The following is a 19,992-nucleotide window of genomic DNA, read 5'->3' as shown; positions in this document are numbered from 1 at the left end:
TATGGAGGTAGGTGGTACCGAGCGTATAACCATCGGGTATAAAAATAAACGGTATAACCACAGATATATTGTAAACTTCACCGAACTGTAAGGTCACAGTTCAGTGATAAACATACATGCCAGTGTTTATATTATAATATATTATTTCGTGGGTATAATAATATTATACCTGAGCTTGCACCGGTTTAGCGCGATAACGTTGGAATAGCCGATAGTGTTACTATAGCGGTATTCGCACGATTCGTGTTAGTGAAAACCGTCTAAACTCTCGGCCGACTTAGTTTAGCGTTAGTATAACCATACTGTTCTATGGTATAACGTAGTCTGAAAATTCCGCGTCTCCATTATTCGGTGCACTCCTCGTCAGTCGTCTCGTGTCGGAAGTCAAATATTGTCCAGAGGAAGTCGGCTGCAGTAGCATATTAATATCTAGCAGCGGCTCCGAGAACACATTGCGGAGTATTATATAGTGTTTGCAAATTATAGTTTGAAGACTTGAGCAGCATTGCGATATTATAGTGTCGGTAAGTCTTAGACGATATTATTATTACTTTCGTCGTCGACCGCTTATACGCATACGTATATTATTACGTGGCGGCGCAAGTGGCTATTTTTCTGATTTTCCGTAGTGCAATGCACGTTTTGTATTTTTTTAATTCGATTACTAACGACTGTGAAGGCATGGGTGAATGCAAATTTTATTTTCTTATAATATATCTTAGTATCTTAAATATTTTTACAAGTTGTATCGTCTTTATTACGTCACGAAAAACGCTTTACAATATTGCAATTTTCACCATACAATATCTCGAAGTTTCTGTAGATCGAATTTTTAAAAATATTTTTCTTACATCTACAGTACGTTTATAATGCATGCCTTTTATAAAACTTTAGGTAGAAAAGTGCACATTTAATGTTTTTTGTTGTGCACTTTTGAGATTATGAACAAAGTGTGTTGTAGGGCCTACAAAAATATCCACTGCCCCGTAATTCGGTTGTAAAAACGCGCTAGACAAATTTTCTCGCATTATATACTTTATAATAGAATAAAACACATTTTTGCAAAACATAAAGAAGAACTTTATTTGTTTATTACTTGGATAATATAAATACAAATTACAACTAAAGTTATCAATTTGACAGTTTGAGAAAATTAGGTTTTTTTCATGTATTCATTAAAATGTATTAGGTAGTGCTTTTAAAAAAAATAAAAACGCTGCGTCACGGATAAAGTTCTTCCATATACCGATGTCAAATTTCGGCAATTCTGATATAAGTGTGGTCTATTAAAGGAGTAAAGTTGTCCCTCGCTGGACAATTTTTTACAATGTAAGAATATTGTGAAATAATTGTTTCAATAATTATTATCGGAGTATTTCCCCATTCCATTCAGGCACCATTTTTCGCAACTGGCCGGCACAGGACGACCGTCGCGATGGATTGTGACGAAAATAAAAATTTTTGATAATCTGCATAAGTACGTCAATAAACATTGTTATAATTTTAACATTACAAAATTATCTTGAATATAGTAATTTATTTCTTATTAGCTGCACTGTGCGTCGGTGGTCGCCACCGGCCGGTGTCTACTCAATATGATCATACACACACAACATACGCCGAGTAATTATTATTAGGTGGACAAGATATTTTTCAGCGATCATTTCGGAGCGGCCTTATTATTGTTCACATTGTTTTTCGTTTCTATGTTACTATTGGATATATTTAATTGGATATTCACACGATTTCTCATATAGCGATTTTCTTATTTTGTTGTTAATGAATAACTGTAGATACATGCAAATTTCACTGAATGTTTATATTCATTTTATATACATTATAATTTTTTTCAACATTTTACTACTTTTGATCAATTATTAACGGACAATATCAAATTTAAATGTTTTAATTTATTTTTGTCTATTAAAATCAATAAAATGTTATGAAAAGCGTGAAAATTTAATACAAAGCTCCTGATATATTATTACAATAGCAGTTAAAAAATATTAGAAATACATTAGCACAATTTTTTTATAAGCATTTAAAGTTCAAATTTTGAATAAATGTATCAAATTGAAAATTTACAAATTATTCAGTATGTAGTTAAACATGTATAAAATGTTCAACTTTTATAGTTAAGGATGAAAAATTTAAAACAGGGTTCCGCATACATAGGTTATATATAAATATATATAAATTACTTTATTCACAATAATTTTTTCATCAAATATACTAATTAGGTTCTTAGTAATATCATAGGCCGATTGACCGTCTTCGCTCAGAATCGTTTTTCTTATACAATGATATCAGAGGCGTTCTCTGGATATTTCAATGGAGGGGGATGAAAAAAAATGGTTACTAAATAAGCCGTAAGGGTTATGCCTCACAACTCCCATATTATAATTATGAATATTGAAATAATGATAGTTGATATAGTATCAAATAATCAATTTTAGTCATTTTTATTGTACTTTTTATTTAAACTATAAAACAATGTTATGAATAAGTTTAAATTATTTATTTTATTAATTCATTTTATGTTAAATTCAATTTGAACGGAACACAATTGTGAATTGTCACTTTTTAATTGAAAAAAGACGAAAACGTTTATGATAACAAATTGTAAATAACCAGCCGACAAATGTTTTCCGTACAATACAGTTAGAACCATAAATTACGTTGGCAAAATGCAAAGTCCTCATAGTATTATGTCTATTTAGTAAATATGCATATCTGAATGACTGAATGGACCAATATTGTATGGCCAAAAATAACAGTTAAATTATGATATTTTCTCATGTTTGTTTTGTTTTTAAATGTGTTGTTAACAAAATATGGTAAATAATTTTATATAAATGAAAATTGTATTTGATCAAATTTCTAAAATTGGATTGCTGAAAAATAAAAAATGCGGGTTTTCACGTGTTTAGGTAAATTTTGTTGTACAAAAAAAATAATATATAATACTGTATCTCATGAAATATCTTCGTGTATATTATAAATTTATAACACATTTGTCTTTTTTGTTTCCGTGTTTAATTTTGTTATTTTAGATTCTGAGCGGATTCTTTATTTGTGAGTATACACGAAAGTAGTAGTAGACTAATAGTAGTAACTATTCTTTGATTTTCGACTTTCGGGGTGATTTGCCACTGGTTACTGATAGAAAATTGGTGCTAGTTAGTACTTTAGAGGGGTCCAAATAAAAAATTTCCAGTACCTATATTTCTTAAATTTGGAAAAAACTGAGTCTTTTTTCCACGGGATTTTTTTTTTATTTATAAAATAAATGTTTGCCAGTGCATGATTACATATCATTATATTATAGTAATATTAGAAATTATAATTTTCTATAATATACATGGTTGCCACTGGTTACATATAATATAATTTATTGTTATTATTTTTGGATTTAATTTTAACCTGTATATTAGATTCGTAGCGACAATGAATGTATTGTATTTACATTTTGTAATGATGTATGTTTTTATTGTATGTCTGTCATCAATATTCATCATCATATTTTCTGATAGAAATGTTAATCTAGTTAGTACTTTTAAGAGATCAAAATTTAAAATCCAATGTAGCTTTAGAAAGCGTCAAGATAAACAAAAAAGTAATTATTACGCAAAAAAATTTTTGAAAAAATTGATTTTATTTTTTCGTGTAACTCAAAGACTAATAAGTAATAACCATAGACCCTTGACATTTTCACAAAATATTTATATTAGAATTTTCCATAAAAGGTAACATTTTCGCAATATTTTGACTCTTTTTTCCCAAATTATAACTATGATAATTTTTCAAATTTTTCGAATTTTGTATTTATTTTTATATTATCCTGATAAAAACTTTTTCATTTTTTTTTCAAATATTTTCACTTAATAAAAATGCATGAAAACTTAACGCAAGGTTAAAAGTTTCATTAATGGAAGTACAAAAATATTAAAATAAATCGGCACGATTATTTTTTACATGCGTCTAAAGTTCAAATTTTGATAAATGTCATCAACATTTTTAAAATGTTTAAACTATATTTCAGTTACTAATTCATAAAAGTTTTTCTTTTAATAGCTAAAATTAGAAATTTTATTAGAAGACTTCCCACAAATTGTTCTACCTTAAACAAAAAAAAAAATTTCCTGGAGTGTAACATTAATTTTTTATGATCGTTTGAATTTAAAATGTTTACAATATTGGTTTTTCACCGGTAAATTAACGAATTTTTATTTATCGATTTTTGATATGTTGTTGTAATTCAAAAACTAATAGCCGTAAACACTCGAAATTTTCACCAAATGTTTAAGTGACTGTTTTACATACATGGTAAAATGTTGAGCTATTATTATAGCCATGATAATTATTTCAAATGTTGTAAATTATTTTTTAGTTAGAAATTCATAAAAGTTTTTAATGTCGCATATAGCAAAAATTAGAAATTTTAATAGAAGATTCCCAACAAGTTTTTCTACTTCTTTAAAAAAAAAAAGTTCAATGCAAAATTACGTTATTTATAGCCATGAGATTTTTATTAATTTTTTTAACCATTAAATTTGATTATTAACTAGGATGACCCATAATGTCTTTGCTCAGAATCGTTTTTTGTATGCAATTATTTATATCATTGAATTCAAGTATAAAATATCCATTCCAACGACATGATCGACAACTATTACCGTACAGCAAGGGGTACTCACTTGTCCACCTTTTTATATTTTGTCATCATAATATGTTTTGTCCTTGTGGTTATTTTATGTGCAATAAATATTGTAATAATCATTAAAAAAATTTAATATATTAACTAATAATAATTCGTTTTGTTTCTGGTTGGAGGCGTTCGGTTCGTCAAATATCATATACAATTTCGTTAAAAATTCTGTCGTTTGCTGTCGTATGATACCAATTGCTAGCCGAAATAATATTCGGTTAAATAATTAAATGCAATTAATTGTTACTCTAATTTTAAATATACGACTTAAGGTTTAGCTACCAAAGACCAAATAATAAATACAATAATATAATAAAATAGCTTAGGTGAATAAGGCCTATGGAGTTAAAAAAAATCTAAATATTTTTACGATTCATGGAAGGTTTGTATAATAGATAAAATAAATTATTATTATAACAGCTTTTCAAATCATCACCAGATATTATTTTTATTTCTACAATTGGTTTCCCGTAAATAAAGAAGTTATACTTATTACTTAAGTGCACGGGGTCAGTTATAGTCATAATAGTACTACAGTAATATAACAAAAAATGTGTACAAAAATAAATTTAAAACTAGCATTTTTAAAAGTATTGGGATTTTTTTTCATTTAAGTCAGACCACAGTTCATATACTGATTAACATTTTGTTTTTTTAGGTGCCAACGCTACCAACGACTTTCGTCATCACTTATCCTCATCAACTTATTCACTCGTATAGTCTCGTGGCACTGAGTATTGAACAGGTGTGTGTCGTCAATACGGACGTGTTATCACTTTAACGTAGATTATTGTTTTATGTTTTTATTTTTATTTACAGTACGCTCAAGCCACTCTCTTCTAGAAGCAAATCATTATAGGAAAAGACAGCCATGATGACAGCTAACGACGAGAGATTATACGTCGTACCCGATCTGTTGAAGTCGGCTTACTACGCGTGTAACAAGATCCAGCGGGACAAGTACGACGAGCATGAGACTCCGGACGTCGACTTGCGGATTTGTTGCGAGTCGATTTTTAAAATCGTAAAACTCAACACGGAGAGTGGTGGATTCGACTCGTTGGGTGATAGGAGGTCCATGGTTGGAAAGTTTCAGTCAGTGGTCCATGGCGAATTAATCCGTAACTTATGTGAGATGGCCTCGTATTACGGACACATTGATTGCTTGACGTTCGCTCGCGAGATTGGCGTTCCGTGGAACGTTAACTCGGGGATAAAAGCCTTCCGATGGGTCCAATCGGCGTGTGAACACGCCGCGGGCAATGGTAAACTGGACTGCTTGGTGTATGCTCATGAGAACGGCAGTCAATGGGACAGGTCGACGTGTAGAGCAGCCGCGTCTGGCGGACACTTAGACTGTCTTAGGTATACGCATGAAAATGGATGCTCTTGGGACGAAGACACGTGTAGTGTAGCTGCAGATCGTGGACAACTGCACTGTCTGACGTATAGCCACGAGAATGGATGTCCATGGGACGAACTAACGTGTCAGTGTGCTGCAGGAAATGGACAGCTGGACTGCTTGCGCTACGCCCATGAAAATGGATGTTCTTGGAACGAAGATACGTGTAGTTATGCTGTGGAAAATAGACAAATGGACTGTCTTATATACGCACATGAAAATAAATGCCCTTGGGATAAAGAAACGTGTAATGCAGCTGTGGAAATGGGATACCAGGAATTCCTTATGTATGCGCATGAAAACGGATGTCCTTGGGACGAAGAAACGTGTAGTATTGCTGCACTTGGTGGATATCTGGACTGCCTTATATATGCACGTTCGAACGGATGTCCTTGGAACGAAGAGACGTGTCGGTTTGCTGCAGTAAATGGACACCTGGAATGCCTCACATATGCGAATACGAATGGATGTCCTTGGGACGAAGAAACGTGTTCTGAAGCTGCGACAAATGGACATCTGGAATGTCTGAAGTATGCTCATGAAAATGGATGTCCTTGGGACGAAGAAACGTGTTCTGAAGCTGCGACAAATGGACATCTGGAATGTCTGAAGTATGCTCATGAAAATGGATGTCCTTGGGACGAAGAAACGTGTTCTGAAGCTGCGACAAATCGACATCTGGAATGTCTGAAGTATGCTCGTGAAAATGGATGTCCTTGGGACGAAGAAACGTGTTCTGAAGCTGCGAAAAAAGGAAACCTGGACTGCCTGATGTACGCGCATTCAAATGGATGTCCTTGGGATGAAAAAACGTGTCTTATGGCTGCGAAAAATGGACGTCTGGAATGTCTGAAGTATGCTCGTGAAAATGGATGTCCTTGGGACGAAGAAACGTGTTCCGAAGCTGCGAAAAAAGGAAACCTGGACTGCCTGATGTACGCGCATTCAAATGAATGTCCTTGGGATGAAGAAACGTGTTGTATGGCTGCGACAAATGGACGTCTGGAATGTCTGAAGTATGCTCGTGAAAATGGATGCCCATATGGTCGAAAAACGATTGAGGCAGTCGTTTTATATTGTTCGAGTTACCTCAAAATTCGAATAATATAATATCGTCGCTTATACTGCCACAGTTCGTATCTCGGTAGTCAAATTTTTAAATACGCACTGTAGCAGTAGATATAAGCGACGATATAGCATAGGTTCGAATCGATAGTAGATTACATTTTAATAAAATTAAACGTAACACGGCGAGTGCCGGAGCATGCGTTATTTGTGTCATTTATGTTACATGCGATAGTTGATACATATTGTATAAATTAAATGGACTAGCGATTCGAAGTAGGTAGGTATTATAAAAATTCAAAATAGGGCTAAGAAAACATTCATTTAGTAAGTAACACATTTTAGACTTTAACTAACATATGAAAACAGTAGGAACTTGCATTCATTAATATATTTTTTTACATTTTTTTAATCGCTCAAATATATCTTAAATTCTAAATTTAAAAGACTAACATATACAATACTTGTTCAATCAATTATTTCTTACAGAATTTCAATTTAGGGTGGTTCCAGTCTTGTAAAGTAATTGAGTAAAAGTATTTAAATACTTTTTAAGTACTCAAAAATGTCTGGTTAGGTGGCACTGCCTTCCTATTCTTATTAATGTTATTTTATGTCACCACACTTACTTATTATACCTTGTCTGTTGTATAGTTTGTAAATATACTATTTAAAATAAAATAATAAAAAAAAAGTACTCAAATTCGTATTCTAAATACATTTGAAAAAAAGTACAGGGGCACAGTATTTGAATACTTTTTTGAAAGTATCTATATTTAAAATCAAATACTATTTTTAAATTCTTTTTTCGGGATGTGAAATTTAAATAAAATAATACAAATTTGAAATTGTACAACATATTTATTTATAGATCGTGCATCGTTGTGTTTTGGTAAATTATAATATTTTTAGTGGCCTATACTAGATATCTATTTAATATTGAATGTATACAGTCCGTCAATTTCCTTATAAAATTGGCAATACCTTTACTTAAATTATAATATAAAACATAACGATAGGAAATGTATTTTCGATTTTTTTTTAATTGTACCCAATGTATAACAGTATAGTACCAAATGAATAATAAATATAATTTTTTATTTCAAAATTCACCTTTACTTGAAAGTTACTAAAAAAATATCGAAAATCCATTTCTTACACAGCGCCTAGAATAGATAATAAGGAATTCAAATATGTAATCAAAATTAAAATTGGACTTTTGATACTGAGTGTATTTTTCTTCCGCTTATTGGTCTAAATTCACAAAAAAAAAACGACAAGCTTATAAGTTATAAATATTACTAATTAAGTCATAGTTATTCTACCAGACTTCTAAGTCCAATATTATTGTTCCTAATATTAAAAAAACAGTTTTTGTGCCACAATTTCCTAAATACAAGTTTATTCAATTTTGTTATAATCATGATTTAAATGTTAATAACTTCAACAATATGTAAATGTATAAAAATTACATTAAAACCTTATTCTATATGTATTACTCAAGTCAATCTATTAAATCAACTTTTTTACTTATTGACTTGAAGTCAAACTTAAGTACCTACCTAACTATAATACTTTTTAGATCTCTCTCCTTCTGCATAGCCATTGACTTTTGAGGAGATCTGTCACTTATTTTGAAATAATGTAATATTTTATTAGGTACATTTTAATTTCTATTTATTTGAGTATATTTTTTTGTTATTATTTGTATAGAATAAGTTAAGTGGCAATTCAAAACGTTATTAGATTATTTAAAACTAGGCTAGGAAAACGTCCATGCAATAAATTACAATTTTTTTAATATTATGCCCTTATCGCCTGTCGGTACCTACTGGGTCCTACCCTGCGGCCTGCAGTACCCTATGTGCAATATTAAATCTCTGAGATGTAACATAGTGATCCCGTTGAGTCATCCGGGGTCATGTAAATGTACTCAATGATCTGGTATAGTACCTCCAGTTGGAAATGTATATTATTTATTTATTTATATGATAAATATTGTTCTTACGTCTTAAAATGCATACATTTAAAATATAAATAACATTTTTGGTATTGTTATCAAATTTTAAATACTATGTTATCTATAGTATATTATGTAATAAAATCTATTTAAAATATATGCATGGTAATATATATTCACTTTTTTTTTCAATAAAAAATGTCAGATGTGTCAAAAGTTCGATAATATAGGGTTTTTTGTATTGGAATTTTAAAAGAAATTGAGTGTTAAGCAATTTTTATGAATGTCTGAAGTTAGAATTGTGACAAAATTCGTACAATATTTCAATTACTTTTGTCCAAACCAAAATTATTATAAAACCGAAACCTTAGTAAAAGTTAAGCAATTTTTAATTAACTTTTTCACATTTCTAATTAAATGTATATAGTTATAATTCAAAAAAACTGAGTGTGAATCAGTGTGAACATTTTTTAAGGAACACGATGTGCCGTGTTTAATAACAGTGTGAAAACCACTGGTACCTATATACTATATTATTTTAATATGTATATTTAATAGTAATTCTTATCAAAATTTCAAAAATAGCCGGGCCCCTGTACTCCAGTTCCAACAGCCCCACCCTTTCGGGGGCCCTGTATACATATATACGTATTTTAGTATTTATACCGTCTTGTTCATTTGTTAGTTGTTACTTGCCCCGGCCGTAATTGAATTTGTTTTCCGAAAAAAATATGCTCAGACGTACATCGACCGTTGAGTCAGTCGCTGCAGTGCGCTCGCACCCTTCTTCTCGGTCTTTATCCGGAGGCCATTATACATTTTTCGGACCCTGCGACAGTACATAATATTATATAAATCTGACAGACTTGATAGCACTCGATTATAGATACACGAGCGAGTGCAGCTAACTTTCATTATTCGCGAGGAGGAACGAAGACGTTTATGACCGACGGCGGTGGTAATAGTGCAACTGTTATTATATTCCTGCTGCACGGCGGGCCGCAGTTATTTCACTTTCGTTTATCGGTCTCGTTGCGGAGACCCTTCCAAGAAATACGCCCTGCTACACACAATTATTGAAAAACAAATGGTACAAGAGACAGGCGGCGGCCCGTTAATTTGTCGACGTAGTCTATCTCTGTGGGTATCGGCAGAGGTCGGAGGACGCCGAAATGAGGTTTCGTTCATATATATATATATGAGAATTCCGCCGAAAAATCTGCAAACGCCGGTGGTGGTAGTGGCGGCGATGCTGCTGCTGCTGCTGCTGCATCGCAAGTTCTTAAAGGGCGCGAGCGAGAAATAATGAAATAACCGGAGAGGGTCGCAACCCTTCGCAGCGCCGGTTTGTGTGTGTGTGTGTGTGTGTGTGTGTGTGTGGTATTTTTTCTCCGAGACGACTAAGGGTCTCGCGTGTAATGATGGCGTTGACTGGGGGTCCAAAAAAGGATCCTCCCCCTTCCAAAACAGAGATAAACCCAGTGCGTCTTGTTGCTCTTATTACAATAAACTCACTGCTGCAGCAGTACATAATAATATATTATACTGTTGCGTTGCCGAACAACAAAGCCTTCATACCTCGCGGCCCCCGCGTGTAATTATACAATATTATTTGTAGTCATCGAAGTCAAAAATGAATAAGGGGCGAAAATTTAATATTTTTTTTTTTTTGGCTGGCACTGCGATGCCCATTAACCGTTTAGCGGGGCGTAAACGTTCACAAACAGTTCAAAGGGAAGGGGTTCACAAAAACAAAACCGGCGAGCACATAAATTACGATCGCAGTGGATAGCGTTCGGTAAAGGTATATGACTGTTCGTTATTTTAACTTGCTTTCGGATGCACTGTACATTTAATTATCGCATAAACATGATATAATATATCGTACCTAATATTTCCTATTTGGTGCGACCGTTAAAACGAATTAACTGCGGAGATAAAGAAAATTAGGCGAGGTTATCGCATATTGCGTTCTTATCCTTATTTTTTAGTAACTAATCGGATTTCCGGAGGGTAGTGAATATTTTATCGAAGGTTTTCATTTCCCCCGTTCTTATTTTTTTTTTTTGTATAATAATAATATAACACGGCCGCCACACAATATGCTCTGTTCCTTCGTAATTGGATTCCTCGAAATTACATTTTCCCGTGACATTCCTTTTTCGCCTGTACGACGTATAAACATTTTTCCGGTCCGAAACGGTTTATTAATTTTGTTCCCTTTTGTCCGATATTGTGCCGTTGACGACGACGACGACGATCACGCGTCGTTTTTTTTCGCAATACGCACAATCGTCTTAATTTCACTGGCCGTTCTCGCCCAGCCAATATTATTCGCACGAGACCTTTGAGGAGTCGCTAGGCCCGTTTACGTTCTTCGCACGATATATGTGTATAATATATTATTCGTTTATCGTCCATAGAAAACGCTAAGATGTCACTCGTCCCTCCGACCACTCACGGGCGGCGGTGAAGGTCTATACGTAACACATGCGCGGATGCGTATAATAAATAACACGATAATATGACATTATAATGTATCGAACGGAAAACTATAATATTATGTTATTTTACTATTTTACGTTTTTTTTCTTTCTTTCTCTATATTATAATATACAACGCGTCAGACCTTCGAGTCGGCCGACCGTCGACGACCGCGGATGCGATGAACGCGTGCGACCGTTTCAATACATATTATATTGTATTCCACGTCGAGGTGGCTAATTAAATCGCGCGACGACGTCTCGGCGAACGGCCTATATGTAAATATGTTCGACGACGACTATAGCTACTGCCCCATGTAAGGCGAGACGGACGGCTGTGGCAATATTTTAAACCGTCTCGGGACGACAAAAGCATTAGAATATCCGTATAGACATTATAATAATAAACGTACACGCATTATTACAATATGAGTGTTTTTTTTTTATTTTATTTACTTCGATCTCTCTCTCTCTCTCTCAGTCTCTCTCTCTCTCAGTCTCTCGCCGTCTCATATAGGTAGGTACTCTCTCCCCGAGCGGGCGAGTCGTACAAGGTCCTGTTGCGACGGGTGCCCCATTCATATACGCTCTCGCCAAACGTCAACCGGACGGATACGGACGGACGGCGATGCAGTTTCGTGTATATAATAGTGACCGCACGCTCGTGTGTATATTATATACCAAGGTATATACGTTGCGGCGCATATATATACACACGCCCCGAGTGCACGTCACGTGACGCGACCGACGGTTAGCTTTTCCATCGGATTGTTCGCGGAACAGAAGTCGTATCATTATGCGCGACGACGCTCGGGAAACTCGGCTCCGTCTCTCTCCCCATAGCCTTATGTATACCTATAACCGTCCGACTTCCACCTGCGCCGTCGCAGGAATACATTATACATCATTTAGATATACGAATATATTATTATTACTAATGCACACACACACGCGCGATAAGAATATTATACCTACGATATCCCATCGGTACACACACACACACACACACACACACACACACACACACACACACACACACACACACACACACACACACACACTGCAGCAGTGTTGTGTGCTCCAGTTTTCACAATGGTTTTTATTGCAGTCGACGATATAATACAATAATATCATATACCCTACAACGGACAAAATATGGGCGAAATCGTGCGCGCTCTTTGTGCACATAAGATACTGACCAGCAGCCACGAAATTCGACCTTAAACTATATCTAATATTATATATATATTTTTATGGATCCAGCCGTTCGTCTACCCGCCAATGTTTGTTTTCATTTTAACTTCCCCGCCAACGCGTATATATATATACATGTAGGTACCTATATAATATATCGTTTCGCAACACTCGTTTCCAATCGATATTTCAGGAAACGAATCGTGATGCGGTTCGCTAACGAAAAACTAACTCGGTATCATATACGTAACGTAGGTACCTATAGGTAGACGTACAAACGTCGTAAAAATAATTGACTGCACTGCAGACTAAGTCCGGACCACGATTTCGTGGAGACTATATTTTTATGTACCTATGTACTATATTATTATAGTAATCGATTACCTTATACTCTGATTTGTTGTTTCGTTCATAATATAGCATTATTGTGGTATGCATTATACGAATTATATTGTATAGACAACGTAAATAATGTGAACGATGGCCGCGGTTATTGCCAGAATAGTCTAGGATTAATAACTTTGAAAATCAATAACAATTTTGTGCAGTTCGTTTACCACATAATAATAATAATAATAATAACAATCTCAAAAACCGTCGTTACAATAATATTACGAGCACCAATAAAATGTAATTCATTATATTATTACGGTCACTGCGAACGCGTATTATCGTAAAAAATATGTACTTCGAGTTAAATTTGCATGTATCGTCGATAAGTCTTAAACTTTAGTAGTTTCTTGAATTATTGGTATTTGTATGCGGTTTCGTCGTGACTGGTTCAGAAATGTCGCAAGGGAATATAATGTGAACATTTTTTTTTTTTTAAATTTTCGAATCTACATTTGCCATTGGTTAAGATTCTTGAATCACGCGTCGGGCACGATTGCCGTGTTTATTACAATCCATACAATTATTATAATCGGAAGGTCATTTAATTGCTCCATGATATTATATGCTCGTAGATGGCTTCCCGACTGTATCGATCAATTACAGTATCTAACGCGATAAAATCAATGCGATGTCTCGTCTTACGTAACATAAAACCATATAATACATTAACACAAGATATATACCAATAAAGTCACATCAAATAGGAATTTATCGTACAATTATGTTAATCCGCAGTGTATTATGAAATCTCAGTGGTTTTATCGATCGGACAGACTAAGAAATTACGTATGGGGCAACGTTTTAGAGATATTTTCTGAGTTAACATATTATATGATACTACGCCGCCGCCGCATCCGATAAAATACATATATAAAATAGTAAAGAAAAATATTTTTAAATCTTAAATTTGTTTCGATAATAATAATATGTATGAATAATGATATTATAATTGAAATCATGTAACTAATTTGAATTTCGATATACATTAATAACAGTTTACCGTATGCAGTATATAATATGATGATTATACGTTATCAAAGGTCTTTTAAACAGTATACGTGGCTATGCATGCAGCTAAAAATGTGTTAAAATTGACGCGGGGTATTAATTAATTTCTATTTTCTAATAAAACACAGTGAGATTATTTAATGGAACACGATGTATACCATATTTCCCATAGTTTTTTTATTCATTAAAACAATATTTATATGTGTATATTTTTTAATTAAAAATACGGCCGTTTGTTAATAAATAATAATATGGACGATTATTAAACAACGGGCATTAATAAAAATATCGATTAAAGTTTGTTGTTTTTTCATCATTACCCTCTTCGTTAAGTTATTAACACATTACAAATATTTAACGGCTACTGTAAATACCTACATCAATATTGGCTGTTTATCGCAATATAACAATGCACAAGTCAACACAAGTTTTCCCAACTTTATATTCTAGGTACAATTTGTAATTTTTTTTTAAATTTAAAATTAAATGAAATAGTTTATTAAAGGTAGGTTATTCAAATAATAACATCAACAAAAATAATAAATATAATATATATATATATATATATCAACTAATACTTTAATAATAGATAACGATATAATTAAAATAACAGAAGTTGGTCACTTAATACATTATTAAATCAATAACGATAGCGAGTTGACATAATAATTGCATGATATATTATATAATACAATGTATTAATTTAGTATTTTACGTATTATTAACTCAAAACAAAATAATATTGCACGTACGTTGCGACAGCCCGGCCCATTTCGAAATATTGGAAAATTTTTGCACCAATATTTAGCATGCAATTAATATTTCTCAATGACGGTGATCGAATAGTTTATATCGTGTTGCATCGAAAATATAATATGCTAACTTGGATTAGAGGGTTGTGTGTGTTCTGTTCCATGCAGGTTTGTTATTCGGATGGCTATTTTAAAATTGTTCAATTTTTAGTTTAAATAATTCACTTATACAGTATAATAAATTAGTAGTGAACGCGAAAAGGGGGCGGTTAAATTCCCTTAAATATCCTTAGAAACTTGTATTACATTTATAATTTCTGGAATAACGTGTGTATATAGGCGTATAATACGACATAAATTACTTGCTGGTAAACGTCAGTCGATAACGAACCGGCAAATCGAGAGAAGATCAGATTTGAAGAGAAAATAAATGCACATAATATGAAATTTAGTTTCTTCGTCACTGCTGACAATAGTGCAATAATTAGGGGTGGAGAAGATTTATATCGTGACGGACGTGCATGGCGGGCGTTTAGGTCGGTGGTGCCAAGAATGGTGACGAATGTCGCGGGACCAGAGACCTGCGTGCCACAGACATTCTATACAATAATAATAATAATACATAGTGTCACACGACAACGACGATGAGGGGAGGAGGTATTATAAAATATTTTGTCGGTTTCCTCCGACATCATGGTGGATACAACCTCCGCAGGATTTCGCGCACATATTATATATCGTAATAATATTTTAACGCGCGTCGTATACATAACATATATAATATGTGAACACGCGTATTCATAATATTATTACGCACAATAGTGTATTGTGTTTTATTGTAGACGCTTTTCGCATCAGATCGTGTGTGTGGAGCGAGACGGACCACGACGACCACGACACACGTCCGCTAATAATGCTCGCGAGTGAATAATATATGTGCTCTTTGACACAAGCCGTCTCCGGCCGAGTCCACCGCACGGATTTATCGTGTTTGCTCGTTTTGACAAAAAAAAAAAAAAAATAGTAATAATAATACTATTAAATGTATAATATTATAATGCCGCAGTGGCAATGAAAGCCGAATCGAACAAAGCGCTCGCGTGTGTGCGAGACACGTGAAATAAATACCACAGACGAAGATTTTTCCTCCGCAGAACCGTTTAAAAGAGACACGATTTGGGGAGGTCGCAACCATACACACACATGTCCGTACGAAATATTATAAGCAGACACACACACACCAAAACAGAATATAATAAAATTATGTTATTGTGTGATATTATAGTGCGAGAAGACGATTTTTCGGGCCCGGTGCGCCGCTCTGCGGGAACGCCGTGTTACGTATATTATACTGTTGTTGTTGTCATTACTATTATTATTATTAATAATATAATACATACCTATATAGTATATATATATATATTGTATACCTACGTGCACAACACATATAATATTATTATTGTTGTCGCGTAGAAGTCACAAAAGTCACAGCAGTGCGGGCGAACAATGGGGACCCGAAACGTCGTGTTTTGACAAGGGGGCAGAGGAAAAAACAAAAAAAAAAAACCGAGAAGGTCACCTCACCCCCGGGGTGGGATTCGTCGCCGCCGCCGCCGACGACACAACCCCTGGCCGGTGTCCCGCGACACAAATAATAAAATAATATGTGCCCACACACTGCTGCAGCCGTGAACCGGGGACCTGTGCTGTAATTTCGGTATGTACATACACGGGCGCGTACAATAATAATATGATTTTATATTGTATGCGCTACATTATTGCCTACACGTTTACACGCTGCAACATAATATTACGCGCGGTGGTCGGAAGAAAGGAGAAAGAAAAAATAATAATATGTATTGTAAAAACGAAACGCCGCGTGATGCCTATACTGTACATTGTATACAATATACGGTACACGCGATAATAATATAATGAGCGAAATACCGCGACCCAGTCACGTATCCAGGGTTTTCGCACCCCAGTGACGATTTCTCTTCTGCCGCCCCACGACCTCGTGAATCTCATTTTTCGACGGTAAAAATTAATCGTACGCGTCGTGTTCGGTGTTGCAGTGTAATATTATCAAATGCGAATTCCGGCGAATTCCGCCGAAAAAAAATTTTAATGAACGACGATTATACACAACGTTTTAACGGACATCGGCAGCAGACAATGCGAGATAATATAACTCATACAAGGACGTGTATTATGTATATAAACATATACGTTTCGAATCATATTATAATGAGGGTTGAATAATAATAATAATATTATTTATAACGTATTACGGTAATAATCTCCATATATAAAACTGAAATCAAGCAAAAGAGGAAATCTTTATTACGGTTTGGCTTCGAAACTTCTTATCCAATTGTCATGCAGTTTTTTTTTAATGGAAGAGGGTATCACGGAGCAGGTTTTAGGCATAAATAAAGTCCGATAATGTCAGTCAATAATTAGTTATCTATACATATAAAATCCAAATACCACTGACTCACTGATCGCTGTATCTCAAAAACTACTCAACGTACGGACTTGAAATTCGGAATAGAGGTTCTTCTCATATTTTCACCGTGCAATAAGAAAAGATTTTCAAAAATGTTGCGTTTTAGTGGAGTAATTAACGATTATAATTATTCACTGCCAATACGTGATAAAATTTCGATCGTAAATCTCAAAATTCCTGTTTGAGCACCTACCGGGGGTGATCACTTCCCTTTTTGAAATTAGCCTATGACACTCACAAAGAATGTGGCTTTGTATTGGTGAAAGAATTTTCGAAATCGGTTCAGTAGTTTCGGGGTTTATCCCGAACATACAAACAAACGCTATCATTTTATAGTATAAAAGATAAAAATGAATATATTTTGTGTGTATATTAGACCTCTGGGAAGAAGATAGGCTAATTTAAAAAGTGTTAAATTTGTTTTTTTTTTATTCATCGGATTTTAGTACGGATGCGTTAGGCTTTTGTATTAATTGATCATATTAATCCTCCGAAGGTGAAATTAAGTAAAAATGACAAACTTTGTACAATTTTGATACTTTAGAGTTATATCATACACTTACGTACAAACAGCACAGGGTCCGCGATCTACCGCAGGTAGATTGCCTACCTGATAATATACTGCTGCGAATTTTTATTCCGGGCAACAGAAAAGTTGAGATAAATTTTGAACACCATACACCATACACCGAATATTAAATAACGAATTGAACAAAGTTTGAGTCATATATAATTATTGGTACATTTAACGGGCAACGAAGTGCCAGCGGGATCAGCTAGTAATATGTATATAAAATCGTAATAGTTGGAAGCACAGTAATTACAATATGAAGGTACAAACATAAAATACGTCCACCCCTACGACGACGGTGTCGCCCGGGGCTGCGTCATCCCCAGCACTATAATATTGTGCGGACGTCCCCTAAGTCGCCCGAGACTTGGTGCGGGACGAAGATTCCAACGATCGGATATTATTGTAACCCGAGTGGAATATATGGCCTCAAAGTGTGCACCTACATAATATAATACTGCATTAAGTTGTTATAATAATGGGGATAGGATCTCGGATCGAGATAAGACTGCAGCGGCTGCAGAGTCTACGGGTTGAAAATAAACAACAAATGTACACACACTTACCGTTTAGTGGATACGACCGCGGTCGTGGTCGATACGGGTATATAATAATAAATTCTAAGAGTAATAACATTGTTGTTGTTGTCATAATAATAATAATAATAATAATATGATTTTTGGGTCGATAACGACGATTGAGCTGTCGACCGAATCGTCTCTTGTAACGCCTAAGGCAGCAACTGCGACCTGTGGAAAAAAAACTGGCAAATATTCGTGTTTTGTGTTCTTTATAGTAGCGTCTACGTTCCCGCACTCATTTGGACGGGAGACCAGTGAAATTAAATCAACAGTTATTAATATGTATAGGTACATATTATATTATTATAAATTATTACACTAGCTAGAATCTAGGAAAATTAATTTTTGAATAATTTCTAATATTTTTCTACAATTCGTGTGTTACAATATAATATCGAAGTGACAAATAAAAAAAAAACGACGAACTAAGTATTACGTTCGTTTTAAACAGAATTCTTTCGTTATCTTATATTTTAAGGAATTAATTCGAAATGGTGGGACACTTAAGGGACCGAAATATTGGGTCATGCGCTGTAATAAAATAGTTTATACGTTTTAAAAATAACTACAAAGTCTTAAAAAGTGTTAAGTATAAGTATATAGAATTTCGTGCATAAAATTGTAGTAAATTATGTATTCTGGAGGTTTGATGCAATTTGACACTTATTTTTAACTCAGTTACACTCGGATATTTATCACCAGGATTAACAACTCTACTGTGTTTTCGTACCGGAAGACGTGCGTCTCAAATAATGTATGTTAATCCTTTTTAGCATTAGAGACTGCGTTCTACATGCTATATTCGAGAGAACTTAAATGACATTTTTATTTTGGTTTTAGAGTCAGAAAATAAAAACATCTTGAATAAATTGCTAGACTTTTGTACGTAAACAAAATTCAAAATAAAATAATGTCTTCTATAGCGTGGCACAACAGTTTCATTTAAATTGTAAAATATAAACTTAATATTATAATGCAATGCCCTGGAATGCTTAAAATTTAACGTAATGCGAATTTATTATTAAAAAAAAAAAAAAACAGTATTATTTAAGGAACTACTACAGAATTATAGTGTACATTTGTACATTTGAAAACAAACACGAAATTTTAACATATGAAATGAATATTCTAAACTAAAAATCATCAACAATAGCTATATGATTTTTCCAATAGCTTTATAACTATTAAAATATAATGAAAAACATGATTAAATGGGTTTATTAATAAATTATTATTTAAAAGCAATGATAAATAATATAATTAAACAATGCTTGTTTGAATATCCATTAGCATGTTATGTTCACCTATAATTACAAAAGGGTCCGTTGAATAGACCAAAAAAAAAAGAAACTTCTATCCCAAAATA

General features: G+C 33.7%; 1 protein-coding gene across 1 annotated transcript; it reads left to right on the top strand.

Annotated features, from left to right (window-relative positions):
• The first annotated feature begins 401 nt into the window (after nucleotides 1–401).
• On the top strand, nucleotides 402–7,746 carry LOC132952391 (balbiani ring protein 3-like). The gene is made up of 3 exons (XM_061024684.1): nucleotides 402–524; nucleotides 5,367–5,453; nucleotides 5,528–7,746. Exon 3 carries the CDS (start codon nucleotides 5,580–5,582, stop codon nucleotides 7,218–7,220), a length of 1,641 nt encoding a protein of 546 aa, XP_060880667.1. The 5' UTR covers nucleotides 402–524; nucleotides 5,367–5,453; nucleotides 5,528–5,579; the 3' UTR covers nucleotides 7,221–7,746.
• Nucleotides 7,747–19,992: the final 12,246 nt, after the last annotated feature.

The sequence above is a fragment of the Metopolophium dirhodum genome, chromosome 9, assembly GCF_019925205.1.
Source record: "Metopolophium dirhodum isolate CAU chromosome 9, ASM1992520v1, whole genome shotgun sequence".
Taxonomy (NCBI): domain Eukaryota; kingdom Metazoa; phylum Arthropoda; class Insecta; order Hemiptera; family Aphididae; genus Metopolophium; species Metopolophium dirhodum.
Note: the sequence above shows the minus strand (reverse complement) of the source record. Positions and strands in the feature narration are given on the sequence as shown.